The sequence below is a fragment of the Physcomitrium patens genome, chromosome 18 (genome assembly GCF_059467195.1).
Source record: "Physcomitrium patens ecotype Gransden chromosome 18, ASM5946719v1, whole genome shotgun sequence".
NCBI classification, from domain to species: domain Eukaryota; kingdom Viridiplantae; phylum Streptophyta; class Bryopsida; order Funariales; family Funariaceae; genus Physcomitrium; species Physcomitrium patens.
In genome coordinates this window covers 11,215,669-11,241,210 of record NC_143427.1, presented here as the reverse complement: position 1 = coordinate 11,241,210, position 25,542 = coordinate 11,215,669, and the positions used below count along the sequence as shown (strand labels likewise).

The following is a 25,542-nucleotide window of genomic DNA, read 5'->3' as shown; positions in this document are numbered from 1 at the left end:
CCTGCAGCTTCTCTGAGGGAGTAGGGTACATGCTATTCTACCCTTTATCAAATGCTAACATATACCCATTCCCAGCTTCTGTGATTAAGGCCTAGGAAAAGGACTTTGATCCAGTAGCATGGTGGTCAAATTGATAATATGTTGAGTTAGTTCGAATCTATTTGGGTATCGATATTATTGATATTAATATTATTATTGTGTTGTGGTCAGAGGTACTAATAATTATTAATATTATTATTTGTCATTGTTGTATGTCATCCCGGACAGGTTGATGGGAAGGGCTGCAGCAAGCGGACGATACAAATGGCTATGCGGAGCCAACGGGATGACTACCTAAGTTTTCACACGAGCCCTTATTTCTAAGGTGTCCTTTCACGGCTCCCTTGAACAACTGATAATTAACTGAAGAGCTGATCTTTGTGAAAAGCACTGGGTTGCTTAAAACAAGCGTGGTCAATTAAAAAGTATAAACCAGCGTGTTGTGAGTCATCCCATCCACCCTGAGTTAGATATAATCAAGTATTCAGCCGAGGGAACCAGACTACGAAAACCACATTGTGCTATTCCCTAAGTGCTTTTTTGACTCGTGTTTGTGGTGGTCAGAGGTACTAAAAACTACAAGTTGAGCGCAATTAATTGCTTACTTGTACTACACATGCAGAATCGTCATCATGATTAACCAACTTGTTGTGTTTTAGATAATGCACGAGATACATTTTCTCAGCGAGGGAAAGAGACTGCACTTTACTAGAGTGATGAAGCGTTGCCAGTCTCAACTAACCTGAGTAGTTGTGGTTCTCTGGATGGCTGGGAATGATGCGACACCGCTACTGCTTAGATGTAACAAGAGTGCCTCCATTCAGGTATCTCCTTAGCTAACAACTGCTAAACTATTTGTTGTGCTCAAATTGATAATCCTTTTTTTTTTTTTTTTTTTTTTTTTTTTGTGTTTGTTTTTGCTTTTTATGTGTACGTTGCGAACAAGAAAAAAGATGCATACATGTTGTTTCATGGCGGTGACAAACAGACGGTTATCTGCGTTCCTCTTAAGGATGGTTTTCGAGAGTTCGGAACAACCCAAAATGTAAGCAACCAATCCCTCAAAAAGAAAAGTCCATCGCATTATATTTGTGGGTGTCGTCAATACGATTGAAGCCCTGACTTTTATCTAGAGCAGGTACCAGTAGACTCGAAGATGGTGCAACATCTTTTATCCTTCTTGGAACAACCAAAACATAACCGCTCACAAAGTTCTTTGGTCATCGGGCAAAGGTACGAGCCTTCCAACATGACTTGTCAGAAGTCAGAACATGAGGCTCACGGCAACCAATCTCCAAGTTCTGGTAAGCAAACAAATCTTGTTAATATTTTTTTGTTTTTGTACAATATCACTCACAAACCTTGAAACTCTTAAGGAAAGACGCAACGCTCCCGTAATGTGGACATACGTCGAACTCACTCCTTCCTACATTTTGCGTTGGCACAATGGATACAAGTATTTTTGCATAATTTTGATGGAATCCTCCGGCATGCAAGTGCAAGAAATCCCAAGAGGGCCAAGCTTTCCAATCCTCCAAGGACGAAGGTTGAGGATAAAATGTCACTGAACAATGTGAACATCAGCACGCGCTTGTCACGTCAAGGACCCAGAACATGTGTACACATCTTTCAGCGATTGCAGGTACTTTCTGCATCAAATCCCACCAGCTTAATCTGCTATAATTTCGGAATACTAAGCTATATATCGAGGTTATCTTCCACCTAACTTGTAGTTTTATTTCATAACTTTTCAGATATTGGAGAACAGTACAGTAATCAAATCTATTCCAGTTCCGTTGAGCACCAGGTTAAAGGTGGAGAACATTCAAAACACCGAAAACCTAAAATTCAGCGAGTAATGCGGATAGATTCTTGTCTTACTGTTGAACAAATATTGACTTCCTTGTGTTTCTGAAAAACTTAATTGGCGATCTGCACAGGGCAGTGCTTCAAGGCGGAATGGAGAACAATTTCCAGAAGGTTCTAAGCGTACTTCACCTGCGAGCGCATTTGTCATTTGGAAGAACAGCCTAACACCTCCGAGGAAATATCGCAAGGCTGGGAATCGTCAATGGATTTTGAAAGAGGTTTTGTTTCATGTCACACAACTCTTCAATGGTACCTTGAAGGAAATCAACGTGGAAGTAGAGAGCAGCTTAGTAACCACCGAAAAAGTTGGTGAAGACAGAAGGGCCTCCGAGTTGGAATCTCATAAACCAGTACCAAGTATTGAAGAAACAAATGCTAGTCATGTGCTTGCAGAGCGTAGAAGACGAGAGAAATTGAACGAAAGACTCTTGTCATTGCGTGCTCTGGTACCCAATGTCTCCAAGGTATGCTCTCCTTCCTTGTACTACTGTATTCTATTATCTTTTTGTTCAAGAAGAGAAAACTAAATAACATCCCAGAGGACATGTGTCTTTTGCAGATGGACAAGGCATCGATCCTTGGAGATGCAATAGAGTACGTGAAGGAGCTTCAGAGTCGACTCCAAGCTTTTCAAATAAGGGCGGAGCCTTAAGGCAATCTGGGATATCAAATGGGAATGCATTCAACACTAATACCACCATAGAGAACTTGAAGCGGACTAATCCTGAGCAAGTGGAAGACAAGATTGCAAAGTCTAAATTCATTGAAACTGAAGAGAATACTGAACATGGGCACATAAATGTTCTATGGAAAATATCATGGCTCTTGTCAAGTCCAATTGCCCTTACCGACAAATGATGTTTCTCAGCATGCTTCGAACACTGAAAAAGTTTGATTTTCAAGTATTTTCCGTGCGTTCTTCCGCATCAGATGGAATCCTTTCAACTACCTTACTAGCGAAGGTACCTTACTTTTCCAAACGGATACCTCGTATCGGTTCTACGGGTGATTTTCTTATCCAATGTTTCTTGGTTTCTTAATCCTGTTCTTCACATTTTGTCAGATCTTCTGTACCTGTAGGTGAGAAGTGCTGCTGACGGATCTAGGCCAACTATCATCGAGGTGGAAGAGAGCTTGCGTCGAACTGCTAAAGAGCTCTTAAGCCACCGATCCACTGCATCTTCACTTGAGCAAATGAATGTTCCCTTGATTCTAAGTAGAGCACTTAGTGTTTCATCATCGTTGTCTTTTTCATCATGATCATCAACAATCTTTTTCAAATACAGTTATTTCATTCTTAAAAGTCTCAGGTGAATTCTGACTTCTAAATATCTACATGGGTCATATATGTAAAATTGTTATACATCTGCTGCTTGTTGAGCACATATTCTACTAGTTCTATGATGTCCCTCGTTATGAAGTGGGCAATCACCGCATGAATGGGATGAGTAAATACTCGGCATAGAAAAGCTGCAGAAATTCCAAATTTGCGAATTCTTGTCAGAAATGCACCCTGAATGTATGAAAGGATATTATTCAAAATGAGTCTAGGTTTTGAATCTGGCGAGTCACCGACCTTCCAGATGAACATGTACCACGACGTAATTGCAGCTTTGCTTGTGAGGTCAACGCTGTCAGATCGCTCCCACAGTATCCCCGCCATGATGGCGTGCCCCGTGGCCTGCAAGAAATACATCGGTTAGGATTAGAATAACTACACATCACCTCGCAATCATCATATGAAATTTAATAACAAACAGTTGCAAGACAAACCGCTACTTACTGTGATGACTTTGCTCGCCAGTGTCGGAGCTGTGAGACCAGTGATAATGGCTACAAGATATGCGGCCTCCAGCAAGGTGACACACATCCAGAATACCTGTTCCCATCACTCATCTCACACATGAGCTCTCGAGGTGTGAAGACTTGCACTATTGATGAGTAATTCAAGTGTGAAGCGGTGAGTTGATCAGGTTGTTACCCGTTTCTGGCCCAGTCTCACACTGAAAGAGCGGATTCCAAACTCTTTATCTCCCCGCACATCTGGGATGTCCTGCCCAACAGAATCCAGAGTTTTATCGTGCACAAATTTTACACCCATTTCTTCACCATTTCTCAGATTACTCAGAAATTTAACCAGGATCAGTGCTAGCGGCAAAGAGGACGCTAATTGAAACAATCAGAAGGTACCTTAGCGAGCGCAATGACAACAGAGAAGAAACACATGAATCCAGTCGCAAACCAAAGTGGTTTAGGGAAATTTGCAGCTCTTCCAAGAATAGAAACCTGTACAAAGAAACAATGGCTTAGAGTGCAAGACGAAATTTACGATTGCTACATTTCATACCCGAATGCACTGGGAGATTACCTGCATATGAAGATAGAATCCAAGTTGTACAACCAAGGCTCTTACAGCCAAAATGCAGGCTGCTGCTGCCACCGCTGACCTCTTCCATCGCAAGAATGGTAGCTGTCATTGAAATTAGGGATGGAATGAGAATGGTAAACATGAAAACTGAGGAATAATTGATAAGAAACGAATGGTGACGAACATACATCGGCTGAGTACGCTGTGCCCAGAACCAAGCTGACCAAGAGAGCCCACAGCAACGGCGGGGACTCCACATAAAATCCCATTCCCACACTCTGCCAACACCCTCCAAGGCAATTCCGTCACCACACATACTCCAATAATAGATTGATTCTTTTCTAAACTGAACCGTCAGCATAGCTTAATGAAATGATTGTGAGTGTTTCGATTAACATACCACGGCTGCAAAGAACGTCACCAGGATTATGCCTGTTGCGACGGAGAATTCTCCTGACGCTAATGGCAAATTAGGCTTATTCACTTTGTCTATGTCGATGTCATAGAGTTGATTCAAGCCCACAATGTACACATTCATGCAAAGCGCCGGAATCACCGCCTGGAAGTACACAACACACTCAAGTCCAACTCCTTAGCCTAGAATGTCGACATGACACTTCAACGAGACATGGCCTAACGAAGCACTTGCTCAACGGTAACCAATTTCGGGACTAAGGTCCGAGAATTACCTTCAGCAGTCCGATGGCAAATTTGAAATTGACGTCACTCACCCCTTGACAGGCCAACAATGAGACGGAAGTCACACCCAAACCCTGAGAGCACAGACAGACAGACACTCCTTCACAATCCGATGGCGACAATTTATCATGTTCTCGTGAATTTGAAACAGGATTGTCCCAAGCATCTGGCGCAAGTACAAGCGAGCAAGTGTTTCAGTTTCTATAGAATTAGGAGACTTACGGAGCCGATGATGGTATGAGGTCTAGTAAAGCGCCAGAAAGCGCTGAACCAATTCACTCTGGTTTCTACCAATTCTGAGGGAAGAGACGATTCCCCATCCAAGTCGAAGGGTTCTGAAGTTCGGGAAGTACGGGATACTGCACTTCTATGCGAATTTCTTCCTGCGCTTTCCAATGGATCAAACTTCGTGAAAGTTCCATGAGGTCCTGCAACCTGGGGGCCACTGCAACTATGGTTGTCACATTTTTGGAATGAATAGTTATTCGCTCGTCTCAACTTTATCCGAGGAACCCCCCCTGGACACAATCATCAGAGTATTAGGTGTTAATGCATTGCGTGGTAGCAATCTCGGTACGCACATCCTCGCAGCAATTCTAGGGACCAAGCAGTGTTGACTTGATAAAGTGCTCTAATCTTGCTGGAACAGCATGCGAGAAACCCAGTGCTTCATGAGCCATTGTTTAGGCCTAGTGATACAGGAGGGAATGTACACTCACAGTTTGCGTTGATGTTGACACGGTAGTGCTGTGGAACATGAAAATCTCGTCGGAACGTCGATTGGGTTGAGGGTGTCGCAGAAATTGAGCATGTTTGCCGAGCCATGAGCCCAGCATGCTCTTTTGTCGCAACCAGACGCATGACTGTCCTGTCAAATCTTCTACTGTCTCTTTCTCAAGTATCTTGCAATGTGTGCCGTCGGAGTTGACGTCTCTATCTCTAGCAGCCTTCGACTGCAATTCACATAAGGTTTAGAACACTATTCACACGTCTCGCAATTCTGTTTTCTGCTAAAATCGCGGAAACAAGTTTGCCAGTTGGGGAGGCTCCTGTACTAGCTTTTAACAAGTTCTCCCTCTTCACTATTCACAGTAAGTTGGTTGATGAACTGCTATGAGCATCTACAAGCTTTCGCAACGCCCCCAACTCTGATATGAACCCAACACGCAATTTAGCAGTACAATCGAAGAATAATACGGTCGCAACCACCTCAGGGGAAAGTACTTGAACAGAAAACAAGGAGCTGAACAACGTCACCGCCATAAATTAGATTCTTCAAGACGAGCTTTCGCTATTCAACACGCGCCAACAACTACGATGAGAATCGTGCAGTACGAGTAGGCCACCCCTCCACGAGGATCAAGACATCATGATTTGCTGCAACTCACAACGCTGCTTTGAATGTTTCGCTTCCACATGACGACACATGAGTAACTTTTGCCATGCATGCAATATTATGTGAACAATTTGATGGAGCTGGATAAGCAAGTACCGCGGCTAACGCAGCGAGCCACTTTATTGTTTGATCTAAAGATAATTGCTGGCTTCATAAGTGCGAGACTTAATGGGCTTGCAGTACTAATTCAGATTCAGCTGCAGCGCTCGGTCGATTGATCACGACATGAACACACATGACCTACACAGCAGTCTGGCTCAAAAGCAAATGAGCTGTGTCCCTGAAAATAACGATCATCGCCGCAATAGATGCGTATTACATTCATTAATCTCGGTCCCAGCATTGAAATAGTAATCCCCTTCTCCGCTACTCCCAGTCTCCGGGTACAGGCAACTTAGTTCCTCAGTTAACGCGAGGCATGAACTTCATGGAATTACGAGCGTAAGATTAGGTTTAGTGAATGTTGAATTTTGGTAGAAATAAGGCGCGGGGGCATTTGGCACGGCGAGGATTTTCTGTGCCAACTCTGCAGGACTATAGTCAGAATCACAAAAGTCCGAGTCTATGCACATTACACTTTTACATTTGAATGGATTGTGATACTATCTTATATCCTCGTCGTATAAAGGCACTGTTGCAGCATTGTAGAGATCTGGTTGTCTGTGGTATTGGCTCTCCAGCTGCTATCCTGCCGTGATCCAGTACCATTGGACTAGGCACTGGAGCATCGATCTAGATAAATTAAATCATTCTCTTTCTTTAGACCATACCCCACTTGCGAGTAGCAGGTGGACTGGACTTGTGAATTTACTTGTGAAAGAAGCACACTGCGTCGCAGCATTTGAAGAATACATCCGAGGACTGACTTGATTACGGTAACCAGCAGCAGCTAAAGCAAGGCGCAGAGATTGCTGCGTCATACAAAGTCCTCTTTAATTCCAGAGCTGGTGTGCACACTACACGACTCCATGAATCGAAGGTATGTGAGGAGTTGTGATAGATCGATTGTCGACTCGCAAGACAAAAGGGGCACAACCAGGTTCCAGATCCTCAACACAGGGTCCCTGTGCACAGCGCGGCATGCACTGAACCAGGATTCTTACGTACCCACGCAACCGATCTCGCTGCAAACGCCGACACATCTGCCCCCCTACATCGATCCTCTACCGGTCCAGGGGAATAGTTTGCAGGCTCTTTGTGCAGAATCGAAGCTGGACCGTGCCGTGCACCGGGGTGGTCAGTGCAGCATTAGCTTAACAATACACTCATAACTGCGGCGCGCGCATGCGTGTGTGTGAGTGAGCCGGTGATTCTTCAGGAGGAAGAAGCAATCGAGGACAAAGTCACTGTGCAATGTAGAGATTAATCCCACAGTAAGACTTAGATCTAGAAAGAGTAGTCATTGTTCGTCAGCTAATAACCACACCATGAGCGTTCAAATTAGCAACTCAGGGCCTCTAATCTCTTCCTGCTGCTGACCCTACGGCTGCTGTAGTTGAGTGGACAAGTTAAACTGCACACCCGGACCTTTCACATGATGTTGATGCATCAGAGCCTCAGAGCCTCAAATTGGGTTTGCCTCCAACACAACTAAAAATCCGACACCTATTATTCTAATTTTTCAACAACTGAGCTCATAAGGAATTCACTTGATGTGACTCTCAGAAGCCTGTGAGCCTCCAATTAAACTAGGGGCCAGCAAGCAAGGAAGCGCTGCCCAATGTCCAAATCCCCAGCGCTAGTTCACCGGTTATATTGGCTCATGTCTAGAGTGCACTAGTTAACCGACCAATTAACAACACCTTGTCCAAAATCTGGCCGACTGCCGATTAATTAATTAACTTGGTCCATGTTTCTAGTATCATTGATATGTAGCATCTGCTTTCGCTCTGCTTAGTAGGTGTGGGCTCTGATTGGATGCAATTAGTGTTTGGTCACTGTAGTTTAACATGGTTAATTAGTTAATCAACTAATTATGGAGCTGATTAATCAGTTAACTATTGTTGTTACCCAACTGATTTTGGTAGTTTAACTGGCCAACCAGTTCATTCCTGTGGCAGGGTCAGTTAACTGACAACTTGACAGTGGACACACCACGTCCATTTGGGACAGTCCAAAGTATCACTTGATGATCGATGTAAGCCACAAAGTGTGTTGGTTTTCAACTTCAATTGACTGAGCACAGATGTATGTGCATCCCAGCGTTAACTAGAACCCTCTCCTTAAATGGGATTTCTATTCTGGAATATGTCATCAGGGAACTCTTTTTTTTTTTTTTCTTTTCTTTTTTTTTTTTCCCTTCCTTTATGTTTTGCAACATCATCTCTTGCAACTCATTCACTTTTTTTATTTTTTTTATTTGGATTTTGGTTATTTCATCTGGGTTTGTTTAGTTTTGATTTTGCATGTTAATTTTTTTTTAAAAAAAAAGAGACTATCAGTTGTTTTAAAAAAATGAAATTTCCATGCAAGAAGGTACATGTGTTTTTGTAAATGAATAAATAATGAAAAAGAAAATTAAATCAAAGATAAAGAAAACCATATCAATTAAAAAGAAAATTCGAAAAGAAAATTCGAAAATGGTAAGGAAGGTAACAATGGAGGGACCAGAATCAACCCTAAAGATCTCCTCCATGTTGAATAGGAGGGTGATATGTGGTGTAAGAAATATTAACACAATTGTGATAGTCAAAGTAGGAAAAATGTTATGAAGAACTTTTTTTGATAAATTTATGTGAGCCAATGGTTGAATAGTATACCAATGAATAGTTGACATCCTTTATTCGCCCTTTACGGCAATGAAAACAAATTTCCTTCAATGACAACACATATTTGCCTTTATCATTTTTTAAATTATATATATATATATATATATATATATACTCACAATAATTTTGTTTCTTACCAAAATTTCAAGAAGACAACTAAAGATGGCAGTTTAAAATGGAATTCCTAATTTTAAAGCTTGCTCTTTACACCCCACGTCAATATTCTCTTCAAATGAAGCTCCGTCTTTCCCCCTATTTGCCAACAATTTACATTCTCCAATGGTAAATTTCATGTCCACTTTCTCACTAGCTTCTCAATTCTCTATAATCTTTGGTTTAACCTCCTTACTCTGATACCCAAATAACAAATGCTCCACATCTAAACCTCCAAACAAGCTACATGAGAAGCCAGTTTGCTTGAGCTGCTAGCTAGCCTTGTGGCCTTGTTCCAGGTTTAGGGTTTGAGGGAGACCTCTCCTATTGCTATGGTTTTCCATGTCCATATCTTTCAAGCCCTGAAGAGCTAAGGCAAGGTGTACCCAATTCCAAAGCTACTGAACTACCCACCTACCATGTTGTTTGGTGGGTTCAGCCCTATGGCATGCTTGTGACAGGCCCCATAATCTCATGCCCAAAAACAAAACAAAATACACTGGTAGTAGTAGTAGTAATAATAAGAAGAAGAAATGAATAAATAAATAAAAACTAGCTTCTTTTCTTACCAGTGAATAGCTTCATGTTAAGCTGAAAAGAATGAGCGCATCCATTCGTTCCTCCGTTCATCCACTGCTATTCAATACGATACAACAATCCAGTGGCAACGTATTATAAGTCAAAGTGATATGGACTCGCTTATGTGATGGTATGGCTTGATTGCTCAAACTCATGTCAACGTAATTCAACAACCCAATTGAGCCCATGAACTAAAAAAAATGAAGTTATTCTGATGTAGAGTAGACGAATTGTGATGCTCAGGAGAACAGGTTTGAAGGCACTCTTGGAATCAAAGGTTTGAGATGCACATGCTGATTCTGAAGTGTTTGCAAGCGTGGATTCTGCATCTAGCAACGAGGGTAGTGTTCGGAAGAGGGATCGAGACTCCGCAGGTCTCGGCTTACAGTGTGCCAACAAAGCAAACTTCATCTCCTCGATGAGATCGTCCGTTTTCCCTTAATTTGTTGACAAGAAGACGATTCTCTCCTTGCTAGGGAGATACTTGTAAGGTTTTTGCATTTGTTTATGTAGTGGTGTGCTTGTTGGTACGCATTTTGCTGATGTTTACAAACTATAAGTGACAAGTGTATTTTTTTTTTCTTTATGTTTGTTGAGGATGTAGAACACAGTTGAACCCAGTCCATGGACATAATGGTAGACAGGATTCGTTGTATCCCCCATGTGTTCTTTCTCGGAGGATGGTCAGTAGATGAGGTTTTGAAATTTTGTTTTTAGAAAGTTGCTAATGAATTTGGTGTTGGGATGATCAGGAGTGGGTTTGAATGAGTGGGGAGATACCGACAATGGTGTCGCCCGTGGTGGTTGGGAGGTTCGGTTTTTTGGCTCTGGGATTGATGACGGCTTGTACAGTACTCTATACCTGCATTACTGATGGCCTCCCTTTTCGACTGGAACTGCTTACCCCGCACTCCCAACTCTCCCTTGTTTTGCTACAGTGAGGCTTGATGCCGTCAATTTTAGATAAGATGGCCAGCATTCAATACTCGTGTATTGAAATTGGTAACATATCAGGAACAAGGTTTGTTGGGTCAAGTCGAGTGTCGAGATGGGCACTCCTATCGAATTTATAGCTGAGCATCGCGCCTTCAGAACGCAATATCGTGGGTCTTGTTGCTGAAATTCCAATGTGGCTTACAGATGGATGGGTGCCTTCCCAGTCGACTTTTATGACAATGTTGTTGCAATTGCGGTAAGCTTACAGCGTGACGTTGATGTATTACGATGCACGATCCCGTATATGACAGGTGGCTTTGCCAAGTGCTAGTTAGGATCATCCTCACAGTTGTTTTCTACCAATATTATTATGTGATCAGAGTGCTGTTATTTGTTGAATATTTCATTCTACAGAGTCTTCATTTTCGGTGAGATTGGTGTTTAAGATTCTAACCATCTCCTTGACATCTTGTTTCCATGCGATGCAGGCGTGGGTATGGTATAAAGAATCGAACATAGCAAGCCGATTACTATGGATTGTTCTCCTTATCTGCTTCGGCAGGTATGTTGAATTGACGCATACATTCCACCACATGAATGATGTTGGTTCATGTCTTCAGCTGCTAACTTGAACAATTTTCGATCCAGTCCAGAAGTTGAGCACATATGCGTCCACTATTTTCTATCTCTGAGGATAATAGGTCATTGCTTACGGTTAGGGTTTGAATGACACAACCAGAACAACACCATCCTAACCTCTTTTCATTTAATTTTTTAGTTTTTCAATGTTTTGTGCAGCATAACAACTTGCTGGTAGGTGGCAATTGAGTCCTTAAAAATGTCCCTGAACGATCTCGTTTACTACGTATTGCTCAAGGGTCGAACCATCAAGCAAGAATCTGTCCATACTTTTCTTTTCAATAATATATGAATTGCTGCTTACAATTTCCTCAGGAACTCGTGTTCAAATGCAGATTGGTAACAAAGTAATGAGCTCAAACTTTGTGACAGAGAAGATGGGAGAGTATCAGATTATTAGATGGAGACATGTCTAACAATTACTGACTTCCTACTTAAGCATTAAATTCATCTTCAAATAAGTAATGAAATCAAAGTTGAGTGCCAAGAGAAGTGGCATCTTCCACATCTTCCCTGAATTTAGGGCCATTGTTGAAGTTTATATCCAGTGGGAAACAAAATTAGGGTTCCTTTTGTACACTTGCTTGATCTCTTGCAACTCTGTGTGATTGTTGAACGCAGTTTTCTGAGGGTCAGCAGATTGTGAAGGAGGATGTTAATGTTTCCTACACAAAGTCTGTCAATACACAAACCATGTTAACACCTAAGACTTTTGGGCTCCATGAAAATCCTCTGAGGTGGGTACAAAGTTTTTTAGAGGTTGGTTATCTTTGAGAGTATAGGGCACTATAAAGCTTAAATATTTATATTTGGTACTTTCTATTATTGAATAGGAGTAGTTCTATAAAGCTTAAATATTTATATTTGGTATATTTGATGAAGTTGATAAATTTCTATTATTGAATGTGAGCAATTTTCTAGTATTGTTTAGACATATTTTCTAGTATTGTTCTTAAAACAATCTCTTTATATGTCTAAACAATACTAGAAAATTGCAAACATAACTAGATAGATAATTTCTAATTATTAATTTACTGCCAATAACATCATCAATATACATATCAATTGACACACATGTATAAATATGAAAGTATACAAAGACTAAATAATAACAATAACAAAAAGTATTTAACTTTCATTTTTTTTGTATCTTTTTCTTTTACTATTTGATTCCATTAAATTTTTAATTTGGATTATTAGTATTATTAATGTTCAATATTGTAAATAAAACACAGCCTCAAAATACATATAATTTGGACTAAATTTTTTAAAATGTAAAAACTCCTTTGGCATTTTCTTGTCCCATTTAATATTGTATAAAATGGATTATATATTTACCTCATTCATAATATATCTTAATATATTCATAATAGTATATCTTAGCATCTCAAAATTAGCTAATTAATTAATTAATTGTATTAAATTTTTATTAATTTAAATTTATTTAAATATAATAATTAAATTGAATATAAAAATATCATAAGTATGAACTGAATAAATTTATAACTGTATTTGTAATGCATTTTAAAATAACAATCAATTAAAAAATCAAAAAATAGTTTCGACTTTGTTTAGATATTTTTTATAGATATTTTAATTTATGATTTGTAATATATGCTTTAGCTTATCTAGTAAATAATTTCCAGAATACACAATATTCAAATAAATCCTTAAATATAAATCACTTATTAAAATTAAAATAAATTTTAATTTTATACCAAAAATACTTTTAACATGTGTTTTGAGCAATAAATATTTTAATTTGCTTATTAATTATAAATTTTAAAAAATCCTATTAATATTATAAGAATGAGACTTATAATCTTATACAACAATATTACAAATAACTCACATGTAATTGCTAAATATTTTTAATAAACACTTGTTTGGTTATTAGATTGTTTGTTAAACATTTGTAAAAATTTACTTCAATATATAATATTCTTACTAAATTTAAAGTAAATTAACTCTAAAAATTATAAACACCAATACTAGAATAATAATAAATAGTAAAATATCAATTGTATATGATAATTGGTTCGAATTTTACTAGATTTTTTTACATCAAAAGAAATTTTTTTACTTAGAAGTATTAATCAATAAAAATATATAGCTACAATCTTCAAAAAAATAAAATATTTTACAAAAAGCATCTTATTTTTTTTATTATATGATAATATTAATTCAAATTAAATTAATAAGATCAATTCTAAAATATTTTATATAAAATTTTATTTTATTTTTATTAGAAATAAAAAAATTAAATTAAATAAACAACAATCGAAGCTTTTGATCCTATTTTTTGTTTGCTTTTAATATGAATCTCACACATTTCAATATTTCTTATAATTTTTTTCTATACAATTAATTTATATCAAAAATATTATATTTAAATATTTATAATTTAATATCTTATCACACATTAATTAAATATTTTTTCTTGATGAAAGTTTGGAGACGATTGGTAAATTAAAAAATGTTATTTATTAGAATGTAAATTATAACTTGATATAATAAGATAGATAATTAAGATTAATCAATATATGTATAGATATGTATAAATATAAATATAAATATATATATACACAACTTACATATTTTATTGTAATCAATATTAATTGATTTAGATAGGATTAAATATATTATCTTTAAGTTTATTAATAATATAAAATATATAATTTAAATATGATTCATACTTAATCTAATGCATTAATAATCTATAATATTTATTGTATTAATTAATAGATTTTATTTTAATCATAATGGTTATATATTATAAAAAAATATTTAATACAAAAAATTATAAATTATTATATTTTTAATTATTTTTTAAAATAATATATTTAAAATATTAACTATTTGATAATATATGTATTTTACTTTTATATAACTAAATTAGAGTTTGTAAACTTAAAATTTATTTATTTATTTTAATATGAATATGAGGGTAAAAGTCACTCTTTATTTCAAATTACAAGATGGCCTCAATTAAGAGTTGCTTATAATTATTGATATAAAGTAAAATAAATAAATAAATATAATATATATGTATATATATAATACAAAATAAAACAAGTGAAATAAGTGAAACGAAGAAATTTCACACTATTAAACTAATCATAGTATTTCCATTGAAAATTTTATCTATTAAAAAGTAAAATTAAAAATTAAAAAATATATTCTTAGATAGATTATTTTTTCCTGTGACATGAAAAATTTATAAATATATGTACTAAAAATAAATTATAAAAATATTAAAAAATATATAAATAATAAAATAATTAAGTGAATAATGTTTATTTCAAAAATAACTTGTTTAGGAAATTAAGAATTTGAGCTCTACAAAGGCTCACAAGTATTGTATGAAGGTGACTTAAAAAGGCCATAAGGCCTTAGTCTTATCCTTCTATCTACATCTAATGTACAACCCAGATAGTACATGTAGCTTCTTTTCAACAAGGACTAGACTAAGTCGTAGTCCTCCTAATTTCTACTAATAAAACTAATATTTTTGCATTTTTGACTTCACTGTAGTATTTAAAAACATCTTATTAGCCTGTGAAGCATGTATGGCCTTCAAATCTTGCTCCATTTTTTCATAGTAGCTTCTTAAGTAATAAAACTCATTTTTACTAAAGTCTTGAAAATTACTCTAAAAATTCCTAAAATATTATATATAAATTTTAAATAAATTTTAAAAATTCATATATTATTTTTTTAATGGTATGTCAATTAAGAGTTATATTTTCCTACCTTGGTAATTTTATATAATGATAAAATAAATTTCTATCAACTATAAATCTTATTTTCTATAATAAATAATTCAAAAGACATGAGATTCTTTGTCATGCTTCTTCTAAATACAAACTCATATTCTTAGGTTTTTATTATAAATATCACATGTATATAGAAGGTATATAGACATATATATTGAAACAAATGTTTACAAAATCTAATAATAGTCTTATATCTTATAAATACTTCTAAATTTTATTAAATACTTGAATAATAATAAAAAAAACTATCTAATCTTAATATTTTTTAATTAAAAAATTTAGAATTATATTTTTAATAATTCCAACACTTAAGATCTACTAATGGGACTCGCAATGGATCAGTTCTTTTATTTTATTTTATTTTATTCTAACTATCTCAATTATATGTTTTGTAAAAAATAATTATTTTTATAGAAAATGACGTAATATAAATATATTATTTAAAGAATTATTTATGCTACATCTTTAATAAATATTTCTATATTATATATGATTTTTTTATAGACAAGTAGCTAATAATACACCTCTTTTGTGTATTTTTTTCTTTTTTTAACTTAAAAAAACAATAGTGGTTGAAAGAAAGATAGTAAATATTTAATTAAAAAAATTCCAAGCTATTTATATATATTTTTTAAAATCTTCAAAAAGAATTTAATTTAATTTTTAGTTTTTTTAATTTTCTTAATTTAAATTTAAAATTTTTAATAATATTTCTCATAATTTTAAACATCATAAAGCAAAAAAAAAAAAACAAAAACAAAAACAAAAACAAAAACAAAAATCTTCAATGTAAATATCAAATGCTCTGAATCCATTGAAATTGAGATAATATTTTAATTAAAGTCAATTGTTAAATTCAGAAATAGCTATTGTATAAAAATTTAGTTTAAAAAGATATCAAATAAATGAAAATTGTCTATTTATCTTAAGTATGTAGAAACTTAAGCAATACTTACTTTTTGATTAATTCAATTTTAAAATTTAAGACCAAATTAATTTACTTGTAACACTATGTTAAACTATAATGTTATTAAAATGTTTCCTACATTTTGCATATAATTTAAAATTTTAATTTTAATTTTTCAATAAAATTATATCACATAAGAACATTATAAATTCAACTTGGAATACAAAAAAAAGAAAAGAAAAAAAAGAGACCATTTTTTTATTTTTTTTTGCTATATTTTATTATTCATGAAAATAAATTAAGTAAAAAAAAGAGAAAAAAGAAAAAGAGACTCTATTTAATAATTACAAAATGTTTTACAAGAATTTTAGAGTTAGTTTTTGAATTCAACATAAAACATAATAAAAAGAATCTGACAAAGAATTAAGTTTTTGCTATAACCTAATTTTAAAACAATAATAATATTCACAAGTCATGAATTAAGTACAAAATATTTTTAATATAATTTTCTAAATACAACTTTAACTAATATTTTTATTTTAGTACATTAACCATCTCAAGGATGCAAAGAATAAGTACAAGTGTGCAATGAGAACAATGTTCTTTGTCATAAAAAATATTTTTATTAAAATAAAGAGGATACTTTGTTGTAAGGAGCATTGTTATGGTTACATGCTTATACATATTTCCAATATCATAGTTGTGCAAAGAAGTACAAGCATGTGACTACCACAATGATCCATACAATAAAGGATTTCTTTGTTAAAAGTAGAGAAGATTCTTTATTTTATGGAGATTGTTGTTGTCATATGCTTTTACTGATTTCAAATTCTATACCTTCTATTCTCAAATCCTAAAATAAACTTTAAATTACTACCTTTGTTTCAAAGAACATATATTTAATATTAGATTTATTTATTTATTTCTTGTATGAAGATTTAATAATATTTTTTCTATTTTCTTTTGTCTTTTTCATCTTACAATCAATAAAATTGAATCTTTCTTACAATTTGTAGTAAAATATTTACTAAATATAAATTTTACTTATTTACCATATCAGCCAACATATGAAATTAAAAAAAAATAATTTTCTTCAATTCATATAATTTGTAGAGGGAAATGTTGATATGTAGATTTTTTAATTTTTTAATATTTTATAGATCCTCTGATTATTAGAATTTGTGTATATAGTTGGTAGATAGTATTATCAAAAATGATCCTTTATAATAATTTTCTCGGAAGAATTTCAAAAAACTTTGAAAAAAAAAAAACCAATGTTGTCTACAATTGACTTTTGTTTGTTTGTACTTTGATTGCCTTTATTATGTAAATAAACATTTCACCATTTGACCAAATTCAACTTTAACTTTATTTAGTGATATCTTTAAGTTTCTACATGCAATCTTGAAGTTAACATTAACATTTAGTTTTTTTTATTAAGAAATGCACCATTGTAACTTTTAACATATTACAATGACAAATCTATCAATTGCAACCAAAACTAATTACAATCTATATGATAAATATAATTTTTTACCTAAATTTTTTACACTGCATTGAACATCTACGGGATAAATTAAAAACATTTCAATTGATAAAATGCACTTTTATAATAATTTTACATCCAATTTAGATAAGAATTTCTCATTAAGTTATGAAAAAAACCTACATATTTTTCTATTTTCAAATCAATAAATTATAAGTATTTAAAAATATAAAAACTAAAAGTGACATTATATAAATTTTTATTTAAAATAAAACTAAAAGCACTATCTAAATTTTAAGCACATGAACAGTATCAAAATTACATTGTATCTATTATATAAGATAATTTGGATATAATACAAAGAGAAAAAGAAATCTTTAGATTGGTTGTATGGAAGGGAACGTGAGGAAGGTGAAGAACATGGGAACGAAAGAACAAGAATGAACAAGGAAATGTATGAATGTACCAGAGATTGCAGTGCCCAAAGGCATAGGATTCCATTAGTATTATAAAATATTTGTTGTATTAGCAGGAAGATTAGGGCACCGTCCGCATTCACACGATGAGCATCTTTCATGCTCTTTCTCCAATGCATTCTAAAACCGTTTTAAGATAAAGAATCTGAGTTAGGGCTTATCACCCTCTTCATCACAAATGAGCAGACAAGATAAGCGGGCATACCCAAAAAAGAAAATTCTGACCTGCCCGAGTGCTCGATATGGATGAGAAGGTTCACCCAACTGACCGTGGAGCTGACCGGCACCCAAATTAGGGTTTCAGAATACTCTCCGCCCCCATTTTTTATTGGCTTCGTTTTTTGTTGTGTTGAGGTGGCGACGGCAGAAAGAATGACTGGACACGACCCCTTATGATTGATCGTTGCCAAAAGCAACGGAGTCTGGGAGATGTGGCCCAACGAGCACCGTATGCACGACACCCACACACCTTTCGCGCTCCCCCCCCCCCTGAAGAACGATGCCCTATTTGTTTCCCGAGGATCGCTCAATCATTTCCTGTCCTCCAAATTGCGAACTGAATTTGCGGTCGTCGTTATAGCCTTCGGATCGAACCTCTACGTCCTCATACCTTTCCAGATCGGCAATCATTTGGTTGCAATATCTGATGGTTGCTGCGACCTGTGATTACGGTAGATGCCGGAATCTGTGAGAACACGCGCCGATGTCGATCGAACACGTTATTGCCGATTATTGGCCATTCGGAGATGAAGCTTACTATAAAAGACCTCTTTATGGAGTATAGGACGAAGAGGGGAGCACGGTCATCATACAATGCAGTAGATGTGAAAAGGTCTTTTGCCCATTAAGTGTTGCGGGCGAAAAGTTTTCAGTGTTACAAATATACCACACCTGATTTTGAACTTGCAAATATCCTTAGCGTGCTCTTTTTTGAGACCGTATCATAAAAGCGTGTTCGCTGTAGGTTTATTTATAGGTTTTCTGTTGTGGGGGAGGAACTCTATGGAAACTCGGAGCGTGAATCACGAGCCAGGGGGCAAGCTGGACGATTAAATACCATTTTGTACCGGGTTTCCTATTTGAGTCTCCAGTGCCATCCACATGTGTAGCCGGTGCTCCATAGCTTCTGCTGTATACCAGTGTTTCAACATGCGGCGAGGTTAAAGTAACTGAGCTGTGGTTGGCACTAATACCTAGCACTGCCACACCATTCGACCTGATTTGGGCTTTGAAGTAGCTGTAAGAGAGTGCTTCATCTGAAATGTTTAATTTTTTTTTGACTCCAGTGGTTGGAGAATGAGCATGTCAGGGGTATGTTGGAAGAAGAATTTTCTCAGCACAGTAAGATCTCGTGAGTGCACTGTGAAGCTGACGTGTGCGTGACACGCGTGACGGGAAGTTGGCAAATTGTGTTACCGACGGTGCTGTGCGAGATTGTACTGTGATGTGGAGGATCTGTTTTGTGACCATGAACTTTGTGTGAGGAGTGAGCCCCTGCTCATGCGTCTTCACACATTGAGTATATTATCATGAACGCCTTGTAACAGGATGCAGTGGCACGTAAGCGCTTCACTGTTGCTATGCTGTAACCGATAACTATTGCGTTGGTGGAGTGCCCCTAGCGGATTCAAAGTAAGAGGTGGCAATCCCATCGTGCATTCTCCAACTTTGGCTTGTCGCCAGTTGCCTGAACATCATTACTCAGTGATGATCCGAAACCCTTCTCGCTTACGCCGCTTAATGTCTGATGATTGCGAAAATGAGAACCGTCCCGACAAACACCTCAAACTTATCTGTTTCAAGAGGCTATGCTGGTGAAGGTGCACAATATCGAGATAAAACTCAACCCTGGTTGATTGTGCGCTTCTAATGCCACATCGCTTCAACAATCTTGGGTTCCTCAAAACCACATAGGTCGACTTTGGAAGTATCAAGTGTGGAAGTCATTGTCTACAGATGTTTTTGCAAAGACGTTTCGATTAAAACAACTAACCTGGTTGAGTATGTCCTTATGAAATGATTGAGACCCTACCACAGTAATCCACACATTTGTCTTAAATCTGAGGTTGCCGATCTCAATCGGAGAGCCACGCCACTCACCGGATGATAGAATTAGGCAGTCTTGTTACTGAAAGCCACCCGTACAGAGAAAGAGCGCAGTTGGAGACACTTATTATGAGAACGTGAGAGACTATGGCTGATGCTCGATGGTAAACTTCAGACGTGGTGGAAGTTAATGGCGTTGTGCATGAGCAACGTCGCCCCTTCATCCCAACAAAGCGAATGAATGACTACGATTTAAAACAGTGGCATCGAGATCTGAAACAATGTCCCTCTCCCCATCGCAAAGTCCCAATCCCAGACCTGTCGCGATATCCGGAGTTGAAAGCCAATGCGGACAGAGCAATGAACGAGGAAAACCGGAAGCTGTTGACTAACCTTGCTAAGTACATTGACATATTACTCGTGGGAAAATAAGAAATTATGGCTACCAATTGAGCTTGTTTCTAGATTATTTCTGTTAAAGGAAAACCCTACTGTAGTAAGGCGGGAAACTGGTTAATCATGTGAAAGTATCGATGAAGAATTTGGGGCATTCTCCCCTCCTTCGTTAACTATTTTCGCGTACACTGCCACAAATTGACTGTACCGGTGAAAGTTGGAAACTGATCACACAATGCGAATAATACTACGGCAGCGTGTCTTGAGAAACATGGTTTCAGAATTTGCGTCTTAGTGTCAACAGAGAGCTATTCAGCTGAAGTGCAAGCCAACTCCTGCTGCTGTGCCTGGTTAGAGTACTTTTAACATACTGAATGGTGTACACCAGGTACAACTCAATCTACCAGTACAAGCGGAGCATAAAAAAGTCCCTCTAGTTGCATGAGATTAGTTATCCACATTGCATGCACTTTTAAGATAGTCTGCTTGACTTGTTGAGAAGCAAAAGCCGCACAAGCGCCAATGGCAGTGAAGGGATGAGAACGTGATAGCAGATGTACGAAATGGGCAGAATTTTCATTATTCCATTGAAATGGACTCTACCTCTACATCAACTTCCTTCATCAAAACGATGAACAGAGGAAGGTGGCGGAATCTCAACTAAACAGTGCAGGACTATCCTCGAAGAAAAACATCAAGAAGATGCAAAAATACCACTAAATACCACCGATTACAGTCAAAATTGATCATCAATGCTCTGTCCCTGAAACAGAAGCACAACGTACGTAATCTATACTCCGCAGCACTAGTCGGCATGGCCAAAGCACCGGCAACGGGAATAGCTGAACTGCTTCCAAGACTGAAAGTGTGTCATTGAATAATTTAACCAAGCTGAATCCACTAACGAAAGTTATTACTCTTGAATTTATTTACAAAGCCTTATGCAACCGAATTTGGTGCATTTGAAATGTGTCTCGAATGAATGGAAAGCCAAGGACAGGTCAAGCATTCACCATGCCGCAAGAGAGTGCCATTAACAGCACAGCTCCTTCCTCCTCATCAGAGGAAAATGAACCCATTTGGAGATTCAGCTCCTTGACTTGACTGCGAGACACTGGTGAGGCTCTAAAATCTTGTTGCAGTGTGCTCTTTGGCGAGGTAGCAAACAGAGACGATTGCCAGGTCATGCAACTTCCGGATAGAAGGCTATCCGACGTCCTGACAAGAGGCCCTCTGCTTCTCTTCCTAGACTTCACTTCTGGAGGAAACATCCAGTACTGTTGATCATCATTCGCAGGTCTCCGCCTCCCAACCTTAGTGGTGACTGGGGGAGAAGTCTGCGACTCAGAGCAACCACTAGCAGCAGACCTCCGTCCAGCTTTCTTGAAGCGAATACCACACGCATTACAGAGGGACTGCAAAGAGGGAGATCAGGGAGTGAGTACTAACATTAAAACAATATAGCAGAGAGATAGAGCAATCTTGGGAAACAAAGGCCGTACACGGTTCTAACGAAAGAGGCTGAGATAAACACCTTTGGTCCTCCAGGTCCGTTCCTCCAGAGAGGTGTCTTCGAAGTCCCACAGTGGGCACAAACACGGGCAGTGCCGTCCCCTTCTTGCTCGATCCTGGACGCTGCTTTGGCCTCAACCGTGACGCGAGAGGCAAAGTAATTCGGTAGCCAAGGCTGACGACTTGAACGGTTGCTGTAAGCCTGATCTTCGAGCGTGCTGAATAGTGATTTGGAGGCATTCGCTTCGTCCTTGTATGATTGAGAAGAAGATCTTGGCCATGCCTTGAAGTCTTTTCTGCCGAAATCAGTGATTCGGCCTCGTTCGGAAACCTGAATGAAATCGACACAAGGCCAGGTGAGAAAGAATTGCTATGATCAGCACGAGAGCATCGAAATCTCATGATCACAGCAGCAAACATGAGCTCCTAAATTCCAGAAGCGCACGGGAATTACAGACCACCGCTGCCGAGGAGGACGGTGCACTCGAGAGACATTGTGCAAACAGATTGAGCACAACAGTGGAATATCGTGAAAAAATTGTGGAACCTTATCCTGAGAATTCGATAATTTTCAGTGACCAGAAATGTACCTGAGGGAAATACTCAGGAGAGATGTCGGGATCGCTGCGATTGCTACTACCGCCCCAAGACATGTCCTGTTCACTCCGGTCACGTTCCACTCGCTCCGATAGCACTGTCAGGGGCCATGGGTGGTCCTGATCAGGCGATCCTGCACGAGAGAGCCGAGCGGGAATGTCTATCCGCGACGTAGTGGACCCTAGAGAAAGGGTACAGTCAACAGCCAGCGAGAGATTACAGTAGCCCGGCTCCTCCATTTTTCTAGGCGTTACTCTAACGCACAGCCCTCCAGCGCTAGGACTAGTGTCAGCTTGAACGCCAACCATCCTCGAATGCGAACAGAAGAAAACTACTGGAAAAAATTGTAGGAGACCTCTTGCTTCGACTCGACAACAAAAAAAAGTTACTTTGTTTCCACCAGTAAGGCCTCGTGATCAACGCAATTCCTCTTAAACCCTGGCTGGTAAGCTCGACCCGAACTACGTCAATCCTCGCAACCCCCGAGGCTTCACGCGATCAGTGCTCGATCACTCGAAAAACCCTCTGAAAGAATAACTAATCCCACGTCCACTGACAAGTCTAACCGCTCACAGAGCTTCTCTCACACCACCAATTCGCCGCCTCATGGTACTAGACCAGACACTCGCACTCTGGAAATCTGTCACCCACACAGATATGCACCCCTTCTGCCCACACCGGCAGTCACTGTCCATGGGATCAAAGGCCCGACCGGATCACAACCCTTCTACAATCAACCACAGCTGCCACACAACAGCAACTAACGCCCGAGAACTGTCCGATCAGGCACCACTCTCATCGATCGATCACCTCAGTTGTACAGGATCCCACCGCCAACAAACAATATCCTTCAAAAAAGACTAAACGCATCGATGAGGTCGATCACGGCAGTATCTATACGTGTAGGCGATGGACGGATCAAAAGAAATGATTCTAAGTTAAGAACGATTTAGGGAAAGGCAAAGAATAGCGGCGCAAAGGGGGCTATCCAATCGGCCCGCCGTGTACATTATCTAGTAGCTGTGGACATGGATCCATACATTCTCGGCCCGGCACCCTGCTCCCGAGCCCAGGCTCCGACTCCCGCATCTCCGCCCCTCCCCTCCCCTCCCAAGGATGAATACCCACCCTTCATCCTCATTCATCTTCTTCTATCCCGGCTTCCTTTGCCTTATCCCTTCGTAGTGGTTGCGCTACCATCCATTTCTGCTCGCCGGTCCCTAATCTCCACAACGCCTCTTTCTGAAGCCACCCTGCCCCCACCCCAACTACAAGCCCACCGTCACTTTCTCTCACTCTCTTTCTCTGGTCTCGTCCTACTCTGGCAGCCGTGTGCAATGGTGCTGTTGCGCGACCCTCCGTCGGGGATTGAGGCGCAATGCTCGTTGACAATCCCGAGTCTGCTTCTGTTGTGCAAGTGACCGAGTTGCTGCCGAACTCCGCGTCGCAACTGCAGACCCTCAAACTCTTTGGGCTTTGAATCCGATGCTGCCGCCGCCCTCGCCGCCATTGGCCATCCGCCCGTCTCGTCCCCTCCCTCTCGCACTCTCGCTATCTCATTCGTGTGCACCGTGTGTTGCTGCGCATCCAGGGACCTCTTGCCCTAATTCGACGCCGCACAATCCAATCCGGGGACTCGCCTCTCCGAGTATCAAACCTAGTATCAACCGAGTATAAACCCGATTACACACTAGTGTATCAGCCCTAGTATCAGCCCGGTTTTCATTTCGTGGACGATCAGATGCCCTCTTAAAGATCGGACGGGCACGATGGCCAGTTGCAAGATCTGCACACTCAACCTTTTGGATACAAAGCGTTTGAGTGAACAGTTCCATGGGAGTGTACCAAATGTGGGGTGTTCAGAATCCATAAAATAATTAAAAGAGAATGAACTTACAATTGCAAAGTATGTGAATTGAATCTCACTCTTGAGTCCATGGGACAATAAGTTTTAGGAATGGGCTTTGGGTTGTGAGTGTAGAAAATATTTTAATAAGACATTTTGTAAACATGACTAACAACTACATTTAAATAATTTCGGGCCTTTAATGAACATGTTGCAACTTTGTAGTTTGTATTGTAGCTTATCATTTCTTACCCTGAGACTTGTTATTGATTTTTTTTTTTTTTTTTTTTTTTTTTTTACCATGTATTCTTAGTTTATTAGTTTTTCTAGTCTCTATTCTTTTTCAGAATATAGATGAGATGTTAAGAACTACAAACATATATTTTATTCAACATTGATATTAGACTAAAAAAACAATAATGATGAATGATTTGACATAATCTCGTTAAATCTAATAGAGTCAAAGTAGTAATTGATTTGACTTCATGTTGCCTAATTTTTAAGATTTAATGAAATTCAACTCCAAATTTCTATGTCAAATATATTAATCTAAACTCAGAAAGCAAAATAATATATCAATTTTTTTACACTTATATCCTGTTTTCTTTCTGTTTGAAGTTCTTATCAAACAAGCACTTTATCACAGTGAATTTCAAATCTTACTAATACAGATTTGATAATTAGAAAAACATAAATATATATATATATATATATATATAGGCACAACTAAAAAAATAAAAGTCTGGATTTTCCACTCAGTGGATAAAAAAAATGTTATTGTGTTTTATTATGTACTGTTAAAAAATAAATAAAGATAAAAGTAGAAAATTTTATTAGGATGATTGTTTCTTTTATACCTAGGTTTTTGTTTTAGATGAATGCATGGGATAAAAAGGAAGCTTGATTGACGTGAATCAATACTTACTAAGATTAATTGCAATTTTATTGTTCAATCTTTGCAAAACAATTTATAGGAGGTGTTTAATAAGGTAATTGGTTTTGGATAATTTAATGTGATAAGATTCTTTCTTTTATACAACAATATAACATATTT

At 37.5% G+C, this 25,542-nt stretch overlaps 3 protein-coding genes and 1 long non-coding RNA gene across 17 annotated transcripts; 2 read left to right on the top strand and 2 right to left on the bottom strand.

Annotated features, from left to right (window-relative positions):
- The first annotated feature begins 647 nt into the window (after positions 1-647).
- Positions 648-3,211, top strand: LOC112295216 (basic helix-loop-helix protein A-like). Of its 4 annotated transcripts, none has more exons than XM_073540609.2 (7): positions 651-863; positions 1,028-1,084; positions 1,178-1,343; positions 1,543-1,681; positions 1,794-1,853; positions 1,980-2,372; positions 2,468-3,211. In XM_073540609.2, exons 4-7 carry the CDS (start codon positions 1,598-1,600, stop codon positions 2,558-2,560), a joined length of 630 nt encoding a protein of 209 aa, XP_073396710.1. In that variant the 5' UTR covers positions 651-863; positions 1,028-1,084; positions 1,178-1,343; positions 1,543-1,597; the 3' UTR covers positions 2,561-3,211. The 4 variants fall into 4 exon arrangements, with proteins under 4 accessions (XP_090100450.1, XP_073396710.1, XP_073396709.1 ...); XM_073540608.2 differs by having other exon boundaries at positions 1,537-1,681; XM_090244324.1 differs by lacking the exon at positions 1,794-1,853 and having other exon boundaries at positions 648-863; positions 1,178-1,681.
- LOC112295124 (putative homogentisate phytyltransferase 1, chloroplastic) lies at positions 2,654-6,158 on the bottom strand. The gene is made up of 11 exons (XM_024546331.3): positions 5,695-6,158; positions 5,198-5,493; positions 4,966-5,049; positions 4,677-4,835; positions 4,465-4,554; positions 4,277-4,378; positions 4,099-4,194; positions 3,890-3,961; positions 3,692-3,787; positions 3,485-3,589; positions 2,654-3,378 (listed from the first exon to the last, which is right to left on the bottom strand). The coding sequence occupies exons 1-11, from the start codon at positions 5,834-5,836 to the stop codon at positions 3,337-3,339; spliced, it is 1,284 nt and encodes a 427-aa protein (XP_024402099.1). The 5' UTR covers positions 5,837-6,158; the 3' UTR covers positions 2,654-3,336.
- A 3,741-nt stretch (positions 6,159-9,899) lies between these two features.
- On the top strand, positions 9,900-13,520 carry LOC149987467 (uncharacterized). Of its 11 annotated transcripts, XR_016498302.1 has the most exons (6): positions 10,009-10,357; positions 10,624-10,892; positions 11,012-11,063; positions 11,296-11,369; positions 11,606-11,698; positions 12,068-13,520. It is a non-coding gene; the product is annotated as an uncharacterized LOC149987467 (long non-coding RNA). The 11 variants fall into 11 exon arrangements; XR_016498295.1 differs by lacking the exon at positions 12,068-13,520 and adding an exon at positions 9,900-10,001 and having other exon boundaries at positions 10,115-10,357; positions 11,296-12,025; XR_016498299.1 differs by lacking the exon at positions 11,606-11,698.
- A 7,570-nt stretch (positions 13,521-21,090) lies between these two features.
- Positions 21,091-23,498, bottom strand: LOC112295513 (uncharacterized). Its single transcript, XM_024547238.3, has 3 exons — positions 22,636-23,498; positions 22,068-22,376; positions 21,091-21,948 (listed from the first exon to the last, which is right to left on the bottom strand). The coding sequence occupies exons 1-3, from the start codon at positions 22,948-22,950 to the stop codon at positions 21,535-21,537; spliced, it is 1,038 nt and encodes a 345-aa protein (XP_024403006.1). The 5' UTR covers positions 22,951-23,498; the 3' UTR covers positions 21,091-21,534.
- Between the last annotated feature and the right edge of the window lie 2,044 nt (positions 23,499-25,542).

Excerpts from the sequence above, each read along its gene's own strand:
- LOC112295216 (XM_073540609.2), top strand. The coding sequence starts at position 1,598 with ATGTCACTGAACAATGTGAACATCAGCACGCGCTTGTCACGTCAAGGA. Across the intron at positions 1,682-1,793 it reads ACATCTTTCAGCGATTGCAG|ATATTGGAGAACAGTACAGT; the intron begins GTACTTTCTGCA and ends ATAACTTTTCAG. Across the intron at positions 1,854-1,979 it reads CGTTGAGCACCAGGTTAAAG|GGCAGTGCTTCAAGGCGGAA; the intron begins GTGGAGAACATT and ends CGATCTGCACAG.
- LOC112295124 (XM_024546331.3), bottom strand. The coding sequence starts at position 5,836 with ATGCGTCTGGTTGCGACAAAAGAGCATGCTGGGCTCATGGCTCGGCAA. Across the intron at positions 5,494-5,694 it reads TGTCAACATCAACGCAAACT|GGGGGGTTCCTCGGATAAAG; the intron begins GTGAGTGTACAT and ends GATTGTGTCCAG. Across the intron at positions 5,050-5,197 it reads CTCATACCATCATCGGCTCC|GGTTTGGGTGTGACTTCCGT; the intron begins GTAAGTCTCCTA and ends CTGTGCTCTCAG.
- LOC112295513 (XM_024547238.3), bottom strand. The coding sequence starts at position 22,950 with ATGGTTGGCGTTCAAGCTGACACTAGTCCTAGCGCTGGAGGGCTGTGC. Across the intron at positions 22,377-22,635 it reads CTCCTGAGTATTTCCCTCAG|GTTTCCGAACGAGGCCGAAT; the intron begins GTACATTTCTGG and ends GATTTCATTCAG. Across the intron at positions 21,949-22,067 it reads ACGGACCTGGAGGACCAAAG|TCCCTCTGTAATGCGTGTGG; the intron begins GTGTTTATCTCA and ends CCCTCTTTGCAG.